This window comes from Meleagris gallopavo, chromosome 8 (assembly GCF_905368555.1).
Source record: "Meleagris gallopavo chromosome 8, MGAL_WU_HG_1.1, whole genome shotgun sequence".
In the NCBI taxonomy this organism is placed as follows: Eukaryota; Metazoa; Chordata; class Aves; order Galliformes; family Phasianidae; genus Meleagris; species Meleagris gallopavo.
This window is the reverse complement of record NC_139411.1, coordinates 33,459,965-33,477,500: the sequence shown is the minus strand read 5'-3', so window position 1 is coordinate 33,477,500 and position 17,536 is coordinate 33,459,965. Positions and strand designations below refer to the sequence as shown.

Genomic DNA, 17,536 nt, shown 5'->3' with positions numbered 1-17,536 from the left:
AGCAGTGCATTAAGAGCAGGCAGAAGAGGAATAAGGAACAAAGCCCCATAAAAGAACGGCTAGGAAATCCAACACCAGCTAGTGCCACTTGCAGCTCCTCCCCTGTGGAAGACCGGGATTAAAGCACCAACAAGAAACAATGGTTTCAAGAATCTCAAGTCATGCATCTTCCTGTTGCTGTACAAAGAGGATCAAGTTATCAGAACGCTCATCCACGCACTCTGGGAGAGGCAGAGCTCTCTGACCCAGGATGTCACCCCTGCTTTCGACCATGAGCTCCTTTCAGGTTTCTCCAAAACTCTCACACCTGTGCACTGAAAGAAATTTTCAGAGCATTCCCTTTCAGGGTACATTAAAACTAAATGAGGTAAACTGTAACTTAAAGTGTTAAGGTTTGCCATCACTGCCAGTACAAATTTGTGGCTAATAAAAGCAGCTATTGGGTATGTTTTAAGTGGTAGTACGCTGCTTTGCAAAGTATAAAATGTCACGGCGCACAGAAAATGAATAACTTTTAAATACTTTTGTTCTCAAAGAAAAATCCATTTTTACGTATTTTTAGTTAAATCTTAAAGAATACTCATTAGTGAGCAATAACTACAAGCATCATCTTTTGAAGTGTGTCTCCTGGTAACGCAGACCAGCTGTCCTATTTCAATAAATCTACCTTTTTGCATTAAGACAGCATTTTCATTTCTACCAGCAGACTAAGTCTACTGGTGGTACAGCGATCAGGTTGGCTCCAAGCTCACATCTGTCATTCAAAACCTCATTTTAGGAGCAAATGTTTTTGCTCTGTTTCAAAAATGTCAATTTTGGGAGCAGGGAGTAACTGTGCAAAGCAGGTAAAAGTAATGTTTTAATGACTTCATGGATGTTTGTAATGCACATAGAAACTACTGTAAGCATATATACAAGAGTTCTGCAGATCAGATCGATTCAGAAACATAGACCACCACCTCATTCCCTTCAGGTTATCTTTCTATATTTCATCAGCATGAAAGGCCATGGGACATTCTTATTTTGGAGAGGACACAGAATAGTCCCTCCACACACTGACCTTACTGCAACTTTTAAGTGACTGTGTTTTCCATTCAGGACAGAAGTAAATAAGGGACTTCTATTTCATTTGCCAAAGGGATCCGTTGCTCACTAAGAACTTTACTGGGGTATCTTCTGAACTCTACTCCTCAGCCACGATTTGCAGATCAAACTTGGGAATTGAACTTGGCTCTGGCACAGCAATACAAATCCCTATGGAAAGGTCCATGCATGACAAGAGAGCACAACTGGCCATAATCTGACTCAGAACTGAGAGATTACTGCCGGGGCACTGAAGTGGAACTTCTGGTCCCACCTCAACCTTCTTTTCTCTCAGTTCTTGGCATTCTTATTATTACTTATCACAAGTGCCTTGGCTGATGCCCAGCCTGCAAAAGCTGCTTGCCTCCTTCTCCCAAGCAAAAATCATAAAGTAAATTCAATTTACTTCAATCTGCATCATTGGAACACAACAGAAATGCAGCTTCATGCTGCTGTAATTCAGCCCTTCTGACTTGTCCTGTTAACACAACATACAAACCTATCTGTAGCCCCTAAATAAATCACAAAAGATGCTGTTTCCTAATTACAGAGGGACTGAGGAAGGGCAGGTAGGACCATCTGGATGCAGTTAAACTCCAACAGGCAGGGAGGTTCTGCAAAAACTTCTGAAGATTTACGGTATGCTGGAACTGTCACTTTGATATTAGCAAACTCAAAATAAAATGTGAATTCAACCACACTCACACATGTTGATAAAGCATGGCTTCCAATTGATGCCATAAATTCAGCTGACTAACGTCGATATTTCAAGTCATCCTGAACTTTGGTTCAAGGTCCTGAAATGCAAAAAAAGCAAAGGATAGTGGCAAATTTTGAAGCTGTGGCAATGTAAATTCACGGCTTTCCTGCTCGTGGGTGATTTGCTGCTGTGGTGGAGCTGGGGTAGAGCAGGGCAGCTCTGAGGGCACCCAGCAAGAAGCAGGGGCATCCAATGGCAAACCTCAGCAAGGGCTCCCACCGTGCCAGCCCTCCCTGCACACAGACACACAGACAAACACATACACACACACACACACACACACACACACAGAGACACACACAAAGGCTCAGGACCACCACAAAGCAGTGAAACTGGGGGCTCTCAGCTTCACACATGTGCCCCGTGCGATTTTCCTTTTTATCATCTCAGGGCCTCAATGCGATCCTGTGATGTAAGTGGGAATAAATCAGTGAAGGTTGATAAAATCTGGTGCAAAACTGATTCTACAAATGGGAATTTCTTACGTTGCCTTAAAAACAGTGATATTTTCCCCTCAGCGCTGCTGCAGTGCCCCAGGAGGCCTCACACGGCCACCCCATGAAGCATATGGACACGAGAGCTCCACATCCACACCAGGAACAGGAAAACCCCTGGCCACGAGACTTTGGAAGGAAGCCATCACAAAACTCTTTGTAACCACCAACTAACAGCACTTCCAGCAGGGCAACACATCAAACCACATGCAGTGGTGGTCCCCTTCAGGCCAGTGTGTGTCCCATGCAGGCGGGCCACGAGGCATCATCATCTCTCCTGCAGTTTTTGCTGTTCCAAGCGTAATTGCTTTTTTCTCTGTAATTCCACTTAGAATTCCATTGATGAGGTGTTTTCACAGTTTCGTTTTTCAGCGTGGCCCTAAATACCAACTCCCACATGACTCTGGATCAAGAAATCTGCACCCTCAGTTGCTTTGTGAAGATCCTGTTACCAAAGATAACCTGCCCTAGAAAATTAATGTATTTTAATTTTGAAAGATGTAATGCAAATGTGCTCCATTATGTGAACAAAGTAAATCATAAGATCTTCAGTTGTCTGCGTAAACCATGAACAGCAATTTCTTTAGATTTCCTTAAGTTTCCTTTGTAAATGGGCAAGTTAAAAATAATATTCATTAAATCGCTTAACTGTAATAAAATGAAACTATTTGCTTACTACATACAAATTAAGTCAGAATCAAAGTACTGCTTTTCTTTTTCACTTTGTATTAAATTATTATTGAATTATAAATATCTAATGCATGAGGCTAAACACTTACGTAGCACTTTGCAAACACTAATTCACAAATGATGCAGCATCTTTTCAAGGCACATACGAAAGCAGCAGCAATTAATTCTTAGAATTTTCTGGCTTCAAACTCAAAGTTACAGCACTTTTTTTTCTTTTTGCTAAGGAGTACGCATTTAAGCAGTCAGCAAAACAACTGTGAAGACATAAAGTGCAATTTCATGAAGTTACTTAGCCTCTTGACTGATAACACTGCCATCGCACACAGTGCACTGCTAAATGAACTGCAATTTGAATTCCCGAGATTCAAATTATTTAAACAGACATCCTGGAAGCAAGCACGGGAGAAGTCCTATCAGTGACCCCTGATGGTTTTTCAGAGACTAGACTCTGCTAAATTAATAAGCAGCCCTAAAGTAACCACCTTTTTTGGCGGAAGCCCTCGCAGAAAGAGCTAACGGGCCAAAAGGAAACACCTCTCCAGGGCTCAGAGACCTCCTGGCTTACATGGGGAGCACGAGACATGCGGGGTGGGGAAATGAGTGTAGCTGCCCACTGCCTCTTAAAGAAAGATTTGCTTTTCTGGAGTACCTGATGAATATTGCAGGGATTTTAATAATTTGGTAAGTTTAACAAGTCCATATTTTCCTGATGAGCACAGCAATTATTTTACGTAAATCTGCAGTATCATAAAAATACTACATACGTCTCACAGCCTGCCACAAAGGAGGCTCTTCCCTAATTCCATGCCTTTCTGACAAACCCAATGAAATCAGCACAGACACAAACGTGTTTATACAACATTAAGGGCTCACGTTAAGCTGAAAGCAAGCAGGAAATTTGACTTTCAGATTGACAAATGAAGAGGGTACGTTCCTGTGTCAGCAACAAAGAATATGTTTGTTACTTCACCATTGAGAAATTGTAAATCCATACGAAATCCTGCTAGGAGAGACACTGCGATCCTCCTCCCTTAAAGAATGGTCAGAGTTAAGGTCAGAGCACTCTCAATCTGAATTTCAGATCTCGACTTTTGTTGGCTTTACTTTTGCCTTCTGCATTAAATATGAATGATATTCACCAAAACATTTGGAACATTAATTACAGGGAAACACACATTATTTTATCGCTTGCCTCAGAAAGTATAGCTTCAGTCATTGTTCACCCACGCAAAGACAATCATGAGCTCCAAGCAAAGTGCTAAAATATAAAAGGCCACATTCATTCACGTATTGGTCCAAGCTGCAGCACTATAAAGTACATCAAAAGGTGTTAATGGTTTCAATATTTATCTGCTGCAGGGAAGCACTCTAAAAAGAAGACAGAAAAAAAAAATTCTGCTAATGGCTGTGTCTCTCCATTAAAATGAAAAGCTTAATGCATCTTATAATCAGAGGACAATTTGCAAATCATTAAGAGAAATGTAAAATTCCATTAAAATACAAATCAAGAGTCCCTCACTGGACTAATAATCTTTTTGATATTATTTTGCATTTCACTATTTCTGTTCCCAATATCCAGGCACCACAAATGATCAGTTCTTGAACACGCTATTTACCACAGCCTACTTCTTTAACGAGAGACTGAGAGAAGTATAATCTGCTATTCAGAGCAGGTACTAATGAAGAATTCCATATATTCTGAAATTTAATTAAAACCCCAAAGATTTCAAATTAGATGCAATTTGAAATGCCTGGGGCAGAAATACATGCACTTGCGTGGCAAGGGTATCACGCTGAAAGTTGATACCGTAATTGGTCTTGATGTATTTTTGTGTTGCCAGGCTGAAGCGCAGAACTCATAACCATATAAAAATTCTCTGTAGATTACCTGCTCATTGAAAATGCCATCACTCAGGTAGTTCTCTACTAAATTACCATGCTACTAAAATGCACAAAGTGATTCGAAGAGAAGAGTGGCACAGCTGGTCGACGCTGCCAATGAGTTATGCATGCGTCGACGCTGCCTTTTTTCTTAGTAAAATATGCTCAGTTGAATATTAAAATATAATTGGCATTCAACCTAAGTAGCTTAAACCATTTTGTTATCTTCTTTTAAACCGATTTGGCTCCTCCACAGTTATTTTCAAGGATGCGATTCACAAACTAATGACACCATCACATTCAGCTAGATTTGTACTATTTTACATTTGTCAAAAATAGGAACAATTTCTACAGCCTTCTAGGGATGTCCTTTAATACTGGCTCCTCTCGAACATCAAAGACTCAATTCATGGGGAAAAAAAAGAAAAAAAAAAAGAGTATGCCATTTATGTTGGTTCTTGCATATTTTATTCTGAGAAGAGTGTGGGATGCAAATTTCTAGTGAAAAGTGCATTTTTGCAGTTGAACAAGTCTCTTTTCCCTAGGATATATTGGTCAGATCTCAGATTCACAGGCTCCAAAAGAAGATGCAGCAAAAGATCATGGAACTGGTCAGAAAGTGGCACTCTCAGGTCAAGCAGGAAATAGCTATAGTAGAAAATGGCTTCCTCTCAAATAAACCCTTCTATGTGCCCTATGTGCCCTAGCATAGAGGGTGCTATAAACATCACTGTATTTTTGCTTTCTAAAAAATGTTAAGAATAGCCTTTAGAAAACAAGGTGATTGTGACAGCAGCTGTCACATTAAACACGTTACCACTGACATAGCAAACTGGCTGAGCACATATTGATGTTATTTCCCATTGATATGTAAAACTTGGCTGAAAGCTCATCAGGCAAGATAGGGGGGGATATTTTAACAAAACTATTTTCTTTTCTCTTGTGTATGTATCTTAAATAGGGTACAGAGGTTACATGGGCCTGCAAGCACGTCAAGTATGCAAACAACTCCAAGGAAGAAGGAATTCAACAAAACTTACTCTTCGTTGGGCTGCAGTGTGAGCAGGATGCTGAGGCCTACAGGTGCAGGTAAAGGTGATGATGACACGACTCCAGGTAGAGGAAGTCCTTTTTCACATTACTGTTTTTCTCCTCCTTCAGCTCCCACCTTTTTATCTACACCTCATATACAAGCAGTCATGGCAAAAGTTGATCGGTATAGCCAAAATATTCAATATGTGCACCTTGTATTTGATGGAGGGAGGAAATATGTGACTTTGAACACACTGACTTTACAAAGAAGCATCCCATGGATGTGGCTTTCACCAGGGCAGGCTGCAGGGAAGACCTATGGGTCTCAGCACAACTGTGTGCACTGTATCCTATGAATAATTTTTTCTCTCTTGTGCATTTGGGAAATGCCATAAGTTTGCAGTTTTGACCGCAAAGAGGCTCCCATTCAATTTTAAAAGAAAAGCAGCATTTTGGCTGAGTTATACCATTACATTGGCTTGCCCATAGCAAAAATGGTTTATAAAATTCCCTCCTACATAACCTTATCCAGGAATTGAAAACAAAAGTGGAAAAAAAAAACCAAAACATCATGAAGACATACTGTCTCTCCTATTCTCTCCTCTATTACCACACAGCAAATCAACATACATCTAGTAACTGGGAAGAAGAGTGAATTTGATAACTCAACTGTTTGATAAGAGGTAGAGGTAATTATTTGCTCCATATTCTTCAGCTGCCCATCAGCCCCGCAAGCTCCAGCCCAGCCTGAGCATTTTCAGATGCTGCGTATGGATTTATGTAAATCGGATGATGTTAGAAAAGTCATTTAAAACTAAGTGCAATTTAGTTTAAAAGGGCAAATGAAGTTACAAGACGTACACAGGATTGAGGAAAATTAAAATTACTTAAAGCTCTGCAGAGCCTTATGTCTCCATAGATGCATCTCATATCCACAGGCCATCATGTTAAAAATCACAAATTATTAAAGACAGCAAAATTGTGAAAATTTCATTCACTTTAGTATTTACTGTATTGCTATCACTGGGCAAATGTAATTCTAAGAGTCAGAAGAAAACTCCGAAGTTGATGATGCACTTAAAATGCCTATGCTTCCTTCTACTATGGATCTAAGTTACTTTCAGCTTAATAAAAATCAATCATAGGTTAAATGCATCCTTTCCATTTCTCACCTATTCTCACCCTTAATTCCCATTGTCTCATGTTCTCCTCAAGGCTGCAAATCACCAAAACATGACATTACATATTTTTTTCCATTACACAAAATGCTCACAGCCACCAGCAGTGACCTCAGGATGGACAGTGGATATCTGTCAGACTGCCCTGGTGCCTGACATCCCTGAACATCTTCCTCCTGCTCTCCTGATCAGGTTTTTTTCTTTTTTTTTTTTGCCATGGCTTTTCCTCTTTGAGCCTTGGAAGCCTCAGCCCTAAATCCTCTACTTCTGAGGTTCTTAAAAAGGAGTTTTCTCACTTTCATGACTTAAAGAACTACTTTTTAACCAGCTGTTTCTTTTCTTGTCTGAACTGCTACTCCATTGCCCACAAATTGGCACCCAATGTTTGAAATCTTTTAGAATCATAGAATTGCTCAGGTTGGAAATGACCTTGAAGATTATTGAGTCCAATGAGGTCAATGATTGTTACAGTTATTTATTGGTTTCAACATAAAACAAGGGAAGAGAGACCTGTATTGGTCTCAATACTGTAGATGTTCTTTCTTATTTTAGTAATTTTTACGTACTGAAAAACTACTTGGCAAAATTGCGTGAGGGAGAGAAATTTACTCTTAGGATACACTGCACACAGTAATAGGATATACTGCACGCAGTATTTAGGGTAAAAATGCAGCTTTTAAAAAATACTTTTTAACGTAAGCACCCAGGACATGTTGGATCTGATGTCTCAGGAGTCAATCAAAGCAACAGCCCCACTGTCATCAGAAAACTTGCTTCTCATTTGAGCATTTCAACCACAGAAAGGAAGAAAACACTTAGATCTTGGCTAAGTTACAGACAAAAATCAGAATATTTGCTTTTTTACCTTATTTTTTTATCTTAATTCGGTGCATTTTTTTTCCCTAATAGTTTATGATGTGCAAAAGCAGAGAAACAAAGAAGTGGCAGCAAGGTGAAGGAGCAGCGAGATGCTGTCAATGGCAGGGTTTTCTGCCTGGGTTCTTTCTGAAGGGAGAGATCCCCCCCAAAGCACAGAAGACCAGCCATGGCAGCGTGATTCTCTCCTATCAGCTGGAGGACAAAGTCCCATCCTACAGGGGTGCCCCAAAGCTCGGACAGCACGCCGTTCCTTCAGCTGGGAGGCAGCATTTCGCAGTGTGCTTTGCCGCCCGTAGCGGTGCCTGCGCCAGCCTCGCTGTCTGCCGTGCTGTGGTTCTCCTCTCTGAGCGAGGAGGCTCCCAGGAAATCACAGGGTAATTATTGATTACAGGCCTGGGCACGGCGCGAAGTCATCTTGAAGGGGGAATGGAGGCACCGCCGCTGTCTTTGAAGACTCTGCTCCCATTATGTATGAGGTGTTTCATCAGTATCCCTTCTTGGATGAATAACATGCATTATACACGGGAAATTTCAGCTGCTAAGCTGGCTTGCAAAACTCACCTCCCTGGCCTCCACCCTCAAATTGCTCCTGCTCTGGCTTTCTGCACTGCTTTCTCTGCCCTCAGTTGTAGGAAGAGGGCCAAAGTCCTCCTCCCTTGCATGGACATGGAAACACGCAGCTTATGTGAAAGCAGGTGCACAAGCTGGACAGCCAGAAAATGCCTCTACCTCATACCTGCAACAGAGGGACAGAACCACAGCTCTGCAAAGCGAGAGGAGCTCGTCCAGCAGTGAGGGCAGCTGGGCACGGCGTGGCATGCAAAGAGCAGAGCCCCAGGGCTGCTGCTTGTCACAGGGCAAAGGAAAACTCTTGTGTGTGTCCAATTTCCTCTGCTCTTGTTGCTCTAATAAGCCATCTGGTCTGCAAACACGGTGCTGCTCCCTGCTGCAGTACCCAGTGCTGCGATGCTCGCCGTGGTCTCGAGCAGCAGGTTTGCAAGGCACAAATAAGGAAAAGCCAGGAAATTCATGATTGGCCAATTTAGCATTTCCTTTACCATTTCACGAACTCACAAATCAAACAACTCATGCGTAGGCTTCAAAACAGTAACAAGGTCTATTGTTCTTCATCATACACAGCGGGAACTAATGACCATGGTACATTAAGAACAATTAATCACTCTCCATGATAAACGTGCAGAGATTTGCCCGAGGTGTAACACCTTGAAGTCACTATGCAGAGAAGTGGGAAATACTTCCTTTTTCCTAGGTTGCTGAAATTCGACATTGATTACCAGACCAAGCATTGGAAATTCCAGTTTTCAATTAGATTAAAAAAACAAAAAAAACAAAACAACAACAACAACAACAAAAACACACAAAAAACCCACATTGCCAATGGTAAAAGAACCAGCTGCATTTGCTGGGAGCAGCCAGCTGGTACACCAACAGCTTCTGCACGTGTGGAGGAGGCAGCCCTCCGCTCCCAGGCTGTGCTGCAGTACTGGTGCTTCAGAGTCAAACTTAGCACTGATGGGTTACAAGGAGAAATGTTTCATCCTGTGTTTGGAGTGCTCTTACGCACCTTTCCCCTTTTTAAAGAGTTGAAGGCGATTTGGAAAAGTGAGGACACGAGATGAGCATCTGGAGCCATGTCAGAATTCGGGCTGCTGGGGCAGCAGTAACGCATATGTGCATGCTAGCTGAGTTACGGCAGCATGACGACCACACTGCCCTAAGTCTGCAGCACAATGACCATGGGAAGGGGCTCACAGGAAGAAAAGCACACAGTGGGATCATTGCTTTGGCCAACAACCACCTGCAGGAGCGCCCCTGGACTTTCTGAATTCACCAATCTCTCTTCTGCTACCACTAAGTTAATTGTTAACGTATTTATCTACGCAAGGAACTGTGCCTTAACACTCAGCACAAAAGTAACTGCAGGAAAGCGACCACTTATTGCAAAGTGCTTCATCCTGAAAGCACTTCATATTTTTAAGAGTCCTCTTGTAAACATGCTCAGTTGTAAGAAGAGCAAAACTCCTACTGTCCTCAGATGACACTGCCACAAAAAAAACAGTAACGTTTGACTAGAGCGCCGACTATGAAGAAAGAAAATAGCCAAGCATCAGTCCTTATCACAGAGGCACTGCTGATGGAACTCGTGTCACCCAGGGTCACGGCACAGCACTGCAGGAGGCTGCAGCCACAGGTTGTGATGGCTGGTATGAGAGCTGTGGATGGGCAGAGATGCATGAGGAGAGAAGCCTTCCTTCCTGGTGGCGGGTCCTCACACTCACGCTTATGTTTATTCTGCATTTTTAAGTGCCTGGAGAAATGAATAGGCACTTTCAAATGTAAATGTGAAAAAGTAAATAAATACCACATCCTTAACTTAGCAGTACTGCAACTCTCACTTGCAGACAAATTGAAATGTGCAATTTAAACCAGGATGATGCAGCTTTTACCCCATGTTTCTCCTAACTACCTTTAAAAACAGCTTCTACAATTTTTGACATGTATTGCCATATTCCTTCCTATATCATTTTCATCTATTACATGAAAGTAAGAAAAAGCAAGAAGATCCAAACATTATAAATACTCACAGGAGACAGTACAATACTAAAGACATTAAAGGCACTCAGCCCATACCTCGTAATTCGAGTCCAAAAGATGTTGCATTGAGTGATTTTCTTAATGTGAAATAATTCGTACAGAAGTTCACCATTAAAATAAAGGTACTCTGCAGATTTCATACAATTTATGACTCCCACCCTTAGAAAACAAGTCTGATGGTCTGCACAACAACAGAACAATTGCATTTCAGTTTTGTTCTGCTCCTTGCAGCTGCCATCAGATATTTAAGAATGAGAAAGTACAGCAGCAAGAAGCAACCTATTATTTATAAGAATTTGAATAAAACCAGCAATTAGCAGCAGACACAGCTGAGTTTTGCAAATCTGTGCCTGTAAGAACAGCTGCTCCTTTCCACACGTAAAATTGGCAATCTTTTTACTGACATATTTCTACTACAATTTCAAGTACAAACCTATGCACCCATATGTACAAAGTGATTTCACACAGAACCACACAAAAGAAGAGTAGGTATAACTTGGGGTTCATGTAAAAAACAGCTATCTTACCTTTGGTAGCACAGGAGATATGAGCCCCTTTTTGGTGCTGTGTTATTATGAAATCAGTTCAATTAAAGAATAGATGTTAGAAAATGAGCATTGAAATCACTGGGAAATGATTCCATTCATGGATCAACAAGCCATTGCAAAAAGCAGACTTTCGTTTTCCTCGTTTTTTGCTTTTTTTCTACTTTTGTTTTGATGCATTTAGTCCTGTAGCCTATCTCATTTCATGTGATTGACTTGTTATGAGGCTTTCAGGAAAACACACCAGTGAATGGGAAATGGTAAGGAGGACTTTTTCTCAGATCATGTTTCCCTCTAAATACAGCATCCTAACTACTCTGTAACAGCGCTTCTGAAATGGATAACACAGGTGCACAGAGCTGTGGGTGTCCCATCCCTGGAGGTGCCCATGCCCATGGATGCATTGCTGGAGGCAGTCAGCCTGCATCTGTGGGCTGTGTGCGTGCTCCCAATCCAACCCTCTGTGATCCTACGGCTACCACGAACCGGGCACTGACCTCGCTGCAGCATGGGGTGGTGAAAGGGTGGCAGGGGCAGCTGCTGTGTCCTGCTGGGCTCACAGAAGTAGGCGCTCAGCCAGGCTGTGCACTGCTGCAGCGGCTCTGGCATGGAGGTCACAGTGCCACACAGCTCACAACGCATCGGAGCCTCCGTCCTGCAGGCACAGAGATGTCAGGCTGTCAATGACGAAAGCAAACATTCGTACTCTTTATGATCTCAAAAACATTCAATTCCCAGGCACAGACTCCAAAGCTTTCTTTTCCTCTGATGAAAGCAAGGAGAGTCCTAAGAGCAGTAACACAACTTCATCTACGTCACCTCTTGACATGCCATCGTGACATGAGGTTGTTCAGACCTGTCAGAAAAAAGTAAAGGATGGGTGAGAAGACCACTCTTAAGTGGGAAACCTCAGGGAGCAATGGAAGGAAACCACCCCGACCTGATGGAGGACACATCCTGGGTCTCTGTGGGGATGGAGAGAGGATCCTCCAGGCACCCACAGGCACAGCACAGCCCCCAGAGCCCTCCTGGGGAAGGAAGAGGAGGAAGCAGCTTTCTGCAGAGCCAGCGCTTTCCTCTTCCGCCATTCCTTCCAGCGACGTTGGCAGGTTTCTGCTTTCCTCCTCTTATTGAATTGGAAGGAAGCAATTGAGAACTCATTTGATTTTCAATGGCAGCTCATGCTTTCAGGATGCTGAAGAGCAAAGCAAACAAACAGAAAGCTCCCGCAAATGAAAGTGTCCTTTTTCTCTAGCTGCTTTTTTCTTCTTTTTCCTACAGAAGTGCGATGCCTGTATGAGAGCACTGAGAACATGAACACCACATCTGCAAATATTCAGCCCTGCTCCTTGAGCTGTAAGCTCTGGGTTAGGCACAGCAGTGGCAGGGAGGAGATCACGGTGCTCTCCTGTTGCTCCACAAGACCACTCGGAACCACAGAGACTGCTTTCAGCACATCTGTAACCAAACAGCCCAGTAGCATGAAACCACCTGGAGAGGAATATGGAGACAACATCAAGAGCAGCTGCCAGACCAGCAAGCCCTGCCAGCAACCTCGTACCTGAATCTGACAAACCTCAGCTACACCATCCTGACGCATCCTGATACTGCAACTTTTCTTTTCCCCCCAGCTGGAAATGCATCCGGAGCCCAGAACAAGTTCTCAGCTGTGCGCTGGTGAAACACAACAGAAGAGTCTGTTGCAGTTGGTTGGATGCGTTACAAAGGGGTAGAAAGAAGAGGAAACTGTAGAAATACCAAAATACATGAGGGACAGCAGAAGAAAACCACAGCAATTCTGACATAGAGTTGTGGGGAAAAAGTAAAATTGGTTCATTTCTATGCTTGAGATGCGCTGCAATGGAGAGGAAATATTTTGTCAGTTACCTCCTAGCAGAAAGCCTGAGAAAATGAACGGCATCGTGTACCAGTAATGGTATAAAAGACATCAGGCTGGCTTTTGCCACAAGGCACCTCTACAAAAAGACCCAACACCTTCAAATGCTTGATCCACAAATGCTGACGGAGCCGAACACACCAGGACAGCTGTGTAATCAGGCAGCCACCCAGCCCTGCCTCCGGATAGGACAAATGATGTGCAGGCAGGAGCTGTCCCGGGGTTACTCTCAGAAGCAGAACTCTCACTCGTCTGGTGCGTGATCAAACAGCCCTGCAATTTCCCCCAGCCCCAATTCATTTTCTGATTAATTGTTAACCACTGAAGGCCACATAATTACTGATTAGAAAGTGGCAGAGAAGAAGGGGGACAGAGAAGCGGACAATTAAAATTCTCCAGCAGCAGAATATGATGAGTTGATGGCTTGGAGTGGAAGAAAAAGGGAAAAGAAGAACCAGCCTTGGATCCAGCTTGCTAGAAATTAAGTGCAGTCCTCTATCTCTTTCCTTTTATTTACCAAACTACTCAGAGCTTGAGATTTTTTTTGGAGGAGGAGGAAGAGGGGAAAGGGAGAAACTATTATCAATTTGCTTTATGAAACCAATCTCTATTTTATGTTTCTTTGCTATTTAATAATCTTTTTACTAAAAAAAAAGTTAGAAAAAAAAAAGTGTGAGAATGACAGAATCATAGAATCATAGAATCATAGAATGGCCAGGATTGAAAAGGACCACAATAATCATCTAGTCCCAACCCCTCTGCTATGTGCAGGGTCACCAACCATCAGACCAGGCTGCCCAGAGTTACATCCAGCTTGGAGAATCAGTGCATAAACACTTCCAGATGAATATGTGTATGACACAGACCTCAAGCCAAGCTCCCAGCACCATGGATCATCAGTGATTCTGCACACGCACAACACCCCGCAGAATAGGGCTCAGTTTTACTGTGGATTGTTAGAGCTAGGACAATATCATAACTACAGAATATAATAATGCCTTTGAAATCTCCAAGAGAAGTTGGGAGACTTTTCTGCTCCATTTATCCAGAAGAGCATAGAAAGCACTCAGAACTACAGTAACCTTATGGTTTTCACATCATCTTGCTTCACATACTCGGGAGCCTGGAAATGATTTAGGCTATAATACTGCTGTAAAACCAAAGGAATACATCCCCTCATGGCTCCGCATCAGCAGCCCATGAGCTCTGCCCAATGTGCCTGCCACACTACAGCCTGCAGGGTCTGTCCATCCCCTGCTCCAAGCAGGAGCCATCAGCCCCCAGGGTGCTCCCATCACTGCCAGAACCCCCTGGGTCATTCTTGGGGCCATTCTGCTATCACTTTGCCATTTCCACATCTATGATCTCTGCTTTCTGCCATGGTCATGATAGCCAAAGCTCTTGTCAGACCACATCTGGAGTATTGCATCAAGGCCTGGGGCCCCCAGCACAGGAAGGATGTGAAGCTCTTGGAGCAGGTCCAGAGGACAGCCACTAACATGATCCCAGGGCTGGAGCACCTCTCCTATGAGGAAAGGTTGAGGGAACTGGGATTGTTTGGCTTGGAGAAGAGAAGGCTCTGGGGAGACCTCATTGTGGCCTTCCAATATTTGAAAGGAGTTTGTAAACAAGGGGGGTTACACCTGTTTAGGAGAGTGGATAGTGATAGGACAAGGGGGAATGGCTTTAAAGTGAGACAGGGGAGGTTTAGGTTGGATATGAGGAGGAAGTTTTTGAGCCAGAGGGTGGTGAGGCACTGGAACAGGTTGCCCAAGGAGGCTGTGGATGCCCCATCCCTGCAGGCATTCAAGGCCAGGCTGGATGTGGCTCTGGGCAGCCTGGGCTGCTGGTTGGCGACCTGCACACAGCAGGGGGTTGGAACTGGATGAGCACTGTGGGCTTTTGCAACCAGGTCATTCTATGATTCTATGATTCTTTGCAAGAAGAGTTGGTGCTTTCTAAGAATGCATTGACTGCCTTTCCTGTAGGATATGAAGTCAATTCACCAACATATGTGCTGAGAGATTCACACTGGCAGAAGTGTAAAAAAAACTTCATCTTAATTTTGTGTGGTTAGAAATGCTAAAAACCATTCCTGGAAATTGGACAACATTAACGAAGAAAAGGACAGAAAATCACTAATGCAAAGGCATCTCCTACCGGCCCTCCGCCCCTCCTGCTCCTTCTCTCCATCCTCCTCCCGCAGTTGCATGGCAGTATTCCTTCTGCAAACTACCTTGTCATTAAAAATTCAACTTAAAACACCAGCTGCCTCTAAAAGCCTTTTCTGAGGCTTCAAAGTCACACTTTGGTCCGACTAAACCACATGTACATTTCAAAAAGCAAGGCTAAAGCAGTCTCAAAACATTCATGAGAAGGAAAGGAAAGCAGATTAGGTTATAGGAAACCATTCCCCCTCTGTTCAGCACTTTCCTCTTCATTCCACACAGTAATCATTACTGGCTGCTGCTGGGTGCTACTTGGAGTCTCACAATGTCCCCATTCGTCCTGTATTTAGTGGTCACTGAGTAATTAATGCTTTTTTAAAGTTGGTTGTTTCCATGCAGCTCAGATCTGCCCTGCAAGGTTCCTGTCCCAGCCATTCCCTTCCATGGCTTATGAGTTTGCATGTGATGAAATAAAGGAAAACACAGCTTTAGCAAAAGGGGAGAAACTCAGCAACATCACCTGTTTCACTTTAGCAGACTCATTCCAAACCATTTGCCAAGACTTGGAAGTTTCTAACATGCTTCCAAACTGATCAGCAAATTGGCTTCAGTATCATTCTCAATAGCTTACCTGTCAGGAAAACCAGAGCAACACCATGTCTCATGCTGAAGAGCCTCAGTGGCAGCCATCTCCTACACTGCTGGGATTCTAATTATTCCTTTTACTTCTGAGCACCTTTTTGTCTTCGTCAGCTCTTAGTAACACGTAACTGAAACATTACAAGATGGACTTCGAGTTGTGTGATTTATAATAAAGAGAATATGTCATAATGGCTCTGCTGGCAGTTTCCTGAAGGGAAAGCTAGGAAAATGATATGACAGTGTTGTATCAGCACCTGCTACATATGCATATATTTATTTGTGTATCTATATAAATAGAAATTATGTACATTTCCAATATAATTGCTGGGTTGAACACAGCAGACGATGTGAGCTCTGTAGGCTCCTACACCTGAATGCTTTATCCATCGATGCCCACCTCACCCTCTAGTGGTTTGCCTAAGAAGTCTATGAAGTGCTACAGATGCTGAGCTAATGAAGATCCCCCTTTATTTCAATTCATTTTAAATACAAAATAAAAAAGCTCCCCAACTAACACAGAAATTGCAGCTCCCTGTGCAGATAGACTGCACTCGGCAAAGGGCCACTGGCACAGACCCGCAGGCTCGGATAATTGCATTATTATATTACTATAACTACAACACTCCCACTCAGATAACAGCAGGGATAAGGACCTAAAATAAACAGAAAATAAGAAATGGAAAAAAGGCACGGAGTGCCTGGTTTTACCCAATCTCTTGTAACAGAAATCCGGGTACAGTAAAATCTAAACGTATTGGTCTTAATTAAGAGAGCTTTGGCTCTAGAAATTTGTGAGCACACATAAGGCAGCATAACACTCAGCATCCCCAGTCTGAAGAGGAGCTGCAGGTTGAGGTAAATAGGAAGGATTACTGTCAGTGGGACCTGTGTATTCTTACACTGCACTGGTCACAGGATTTCTTAGAGGCTTTTGCATTACAAAGGTCCAAAAATTGCCAAGATATGCCCAATAAGAATGAAAAAAGCTCTGCTAGGTATGCATTGATAAAAAGAGGGGACAGAGGGAAGAAATAAAACTGCAAAAAAACAAACAAAAAAACCAAATCAGAAACCAACCAAACCCAACCCAACAACCCACATCCGTATCTTGAATGGCAATGTCACCAAATCCTTTTTTCTTTCCTCAAAATTCCCACAGAACAATTACAACAAAAGAAAGGAGATTACGGACACCTTCCCCAAGCAGTAAGACCATGAGAGACCCGGGTCTGCTGGACCAACCTATTTGAGGCCAGAGGGACCAGACCTCGGCTGCTGCCCCAGCAGTCATCAAGGCTCAAAGCAGGCTGGCACCTCCTGAGCATGCACCTCATAGAGCTGACCTCACAGAAGGAATTCTCAGCTGTAATCCCATGAATCCGTCCATGGTTGGAGAGGAAAACATTTTTGGAAATACTGCCTAATTACGGCAGGATTCCTGTCATCACCTTGGGGAAGAGTTCTGGATGGAGATGTAAGATCACAAGAGAAACAAAACAACCCCAGGAGCATCCGACAGGACCAAGCGAATCTCCAAAGGATTCAAGACCAGTGAGAAAAAGGGCTCCTTTGGCCATTAAGGGAACTCCCAGGGATTCTTCCCATGCTGCAGCCCCCAAATTGCACAAGCCCATGCCCAGGAACCCGTGCCCTGCTCCCCTATGCTTCTCA

At 43.1% G+C, this 17,536-nt stretch overlaps 1 protein-coding gene across 3 annotated transcripts in view; it reads right to left on the bottom strand.

The window, feature by feature from the left end:
* MGMT (O-6-methylguanine-DNA methyltransferase) overlaps nucleotides 1-17,536 on the bottom strand; it is a 146,179-nt gene that overhangs the window by 21,726 nt on the left and 106,917 nt on the right. For all 3 annotated transcript variants that reach the window (XR_014884917.1, XM_085230273.1, XM_085230271.1), the window contains exon 4: nucleotides 11,656-11,813. Coding sequence is in view for 2 of the 3 variants with exons in the window: in XM_085230273.1 (XP_085086399.1) it covers nucleotides 11,656-11,813 (158 nt within the window). In the remaining variant the exon portion in view is untranslated. The remainder of the gene's footprint in view (nucleotides 1-11,655; nucleotides 11,814-17,536) is intronic.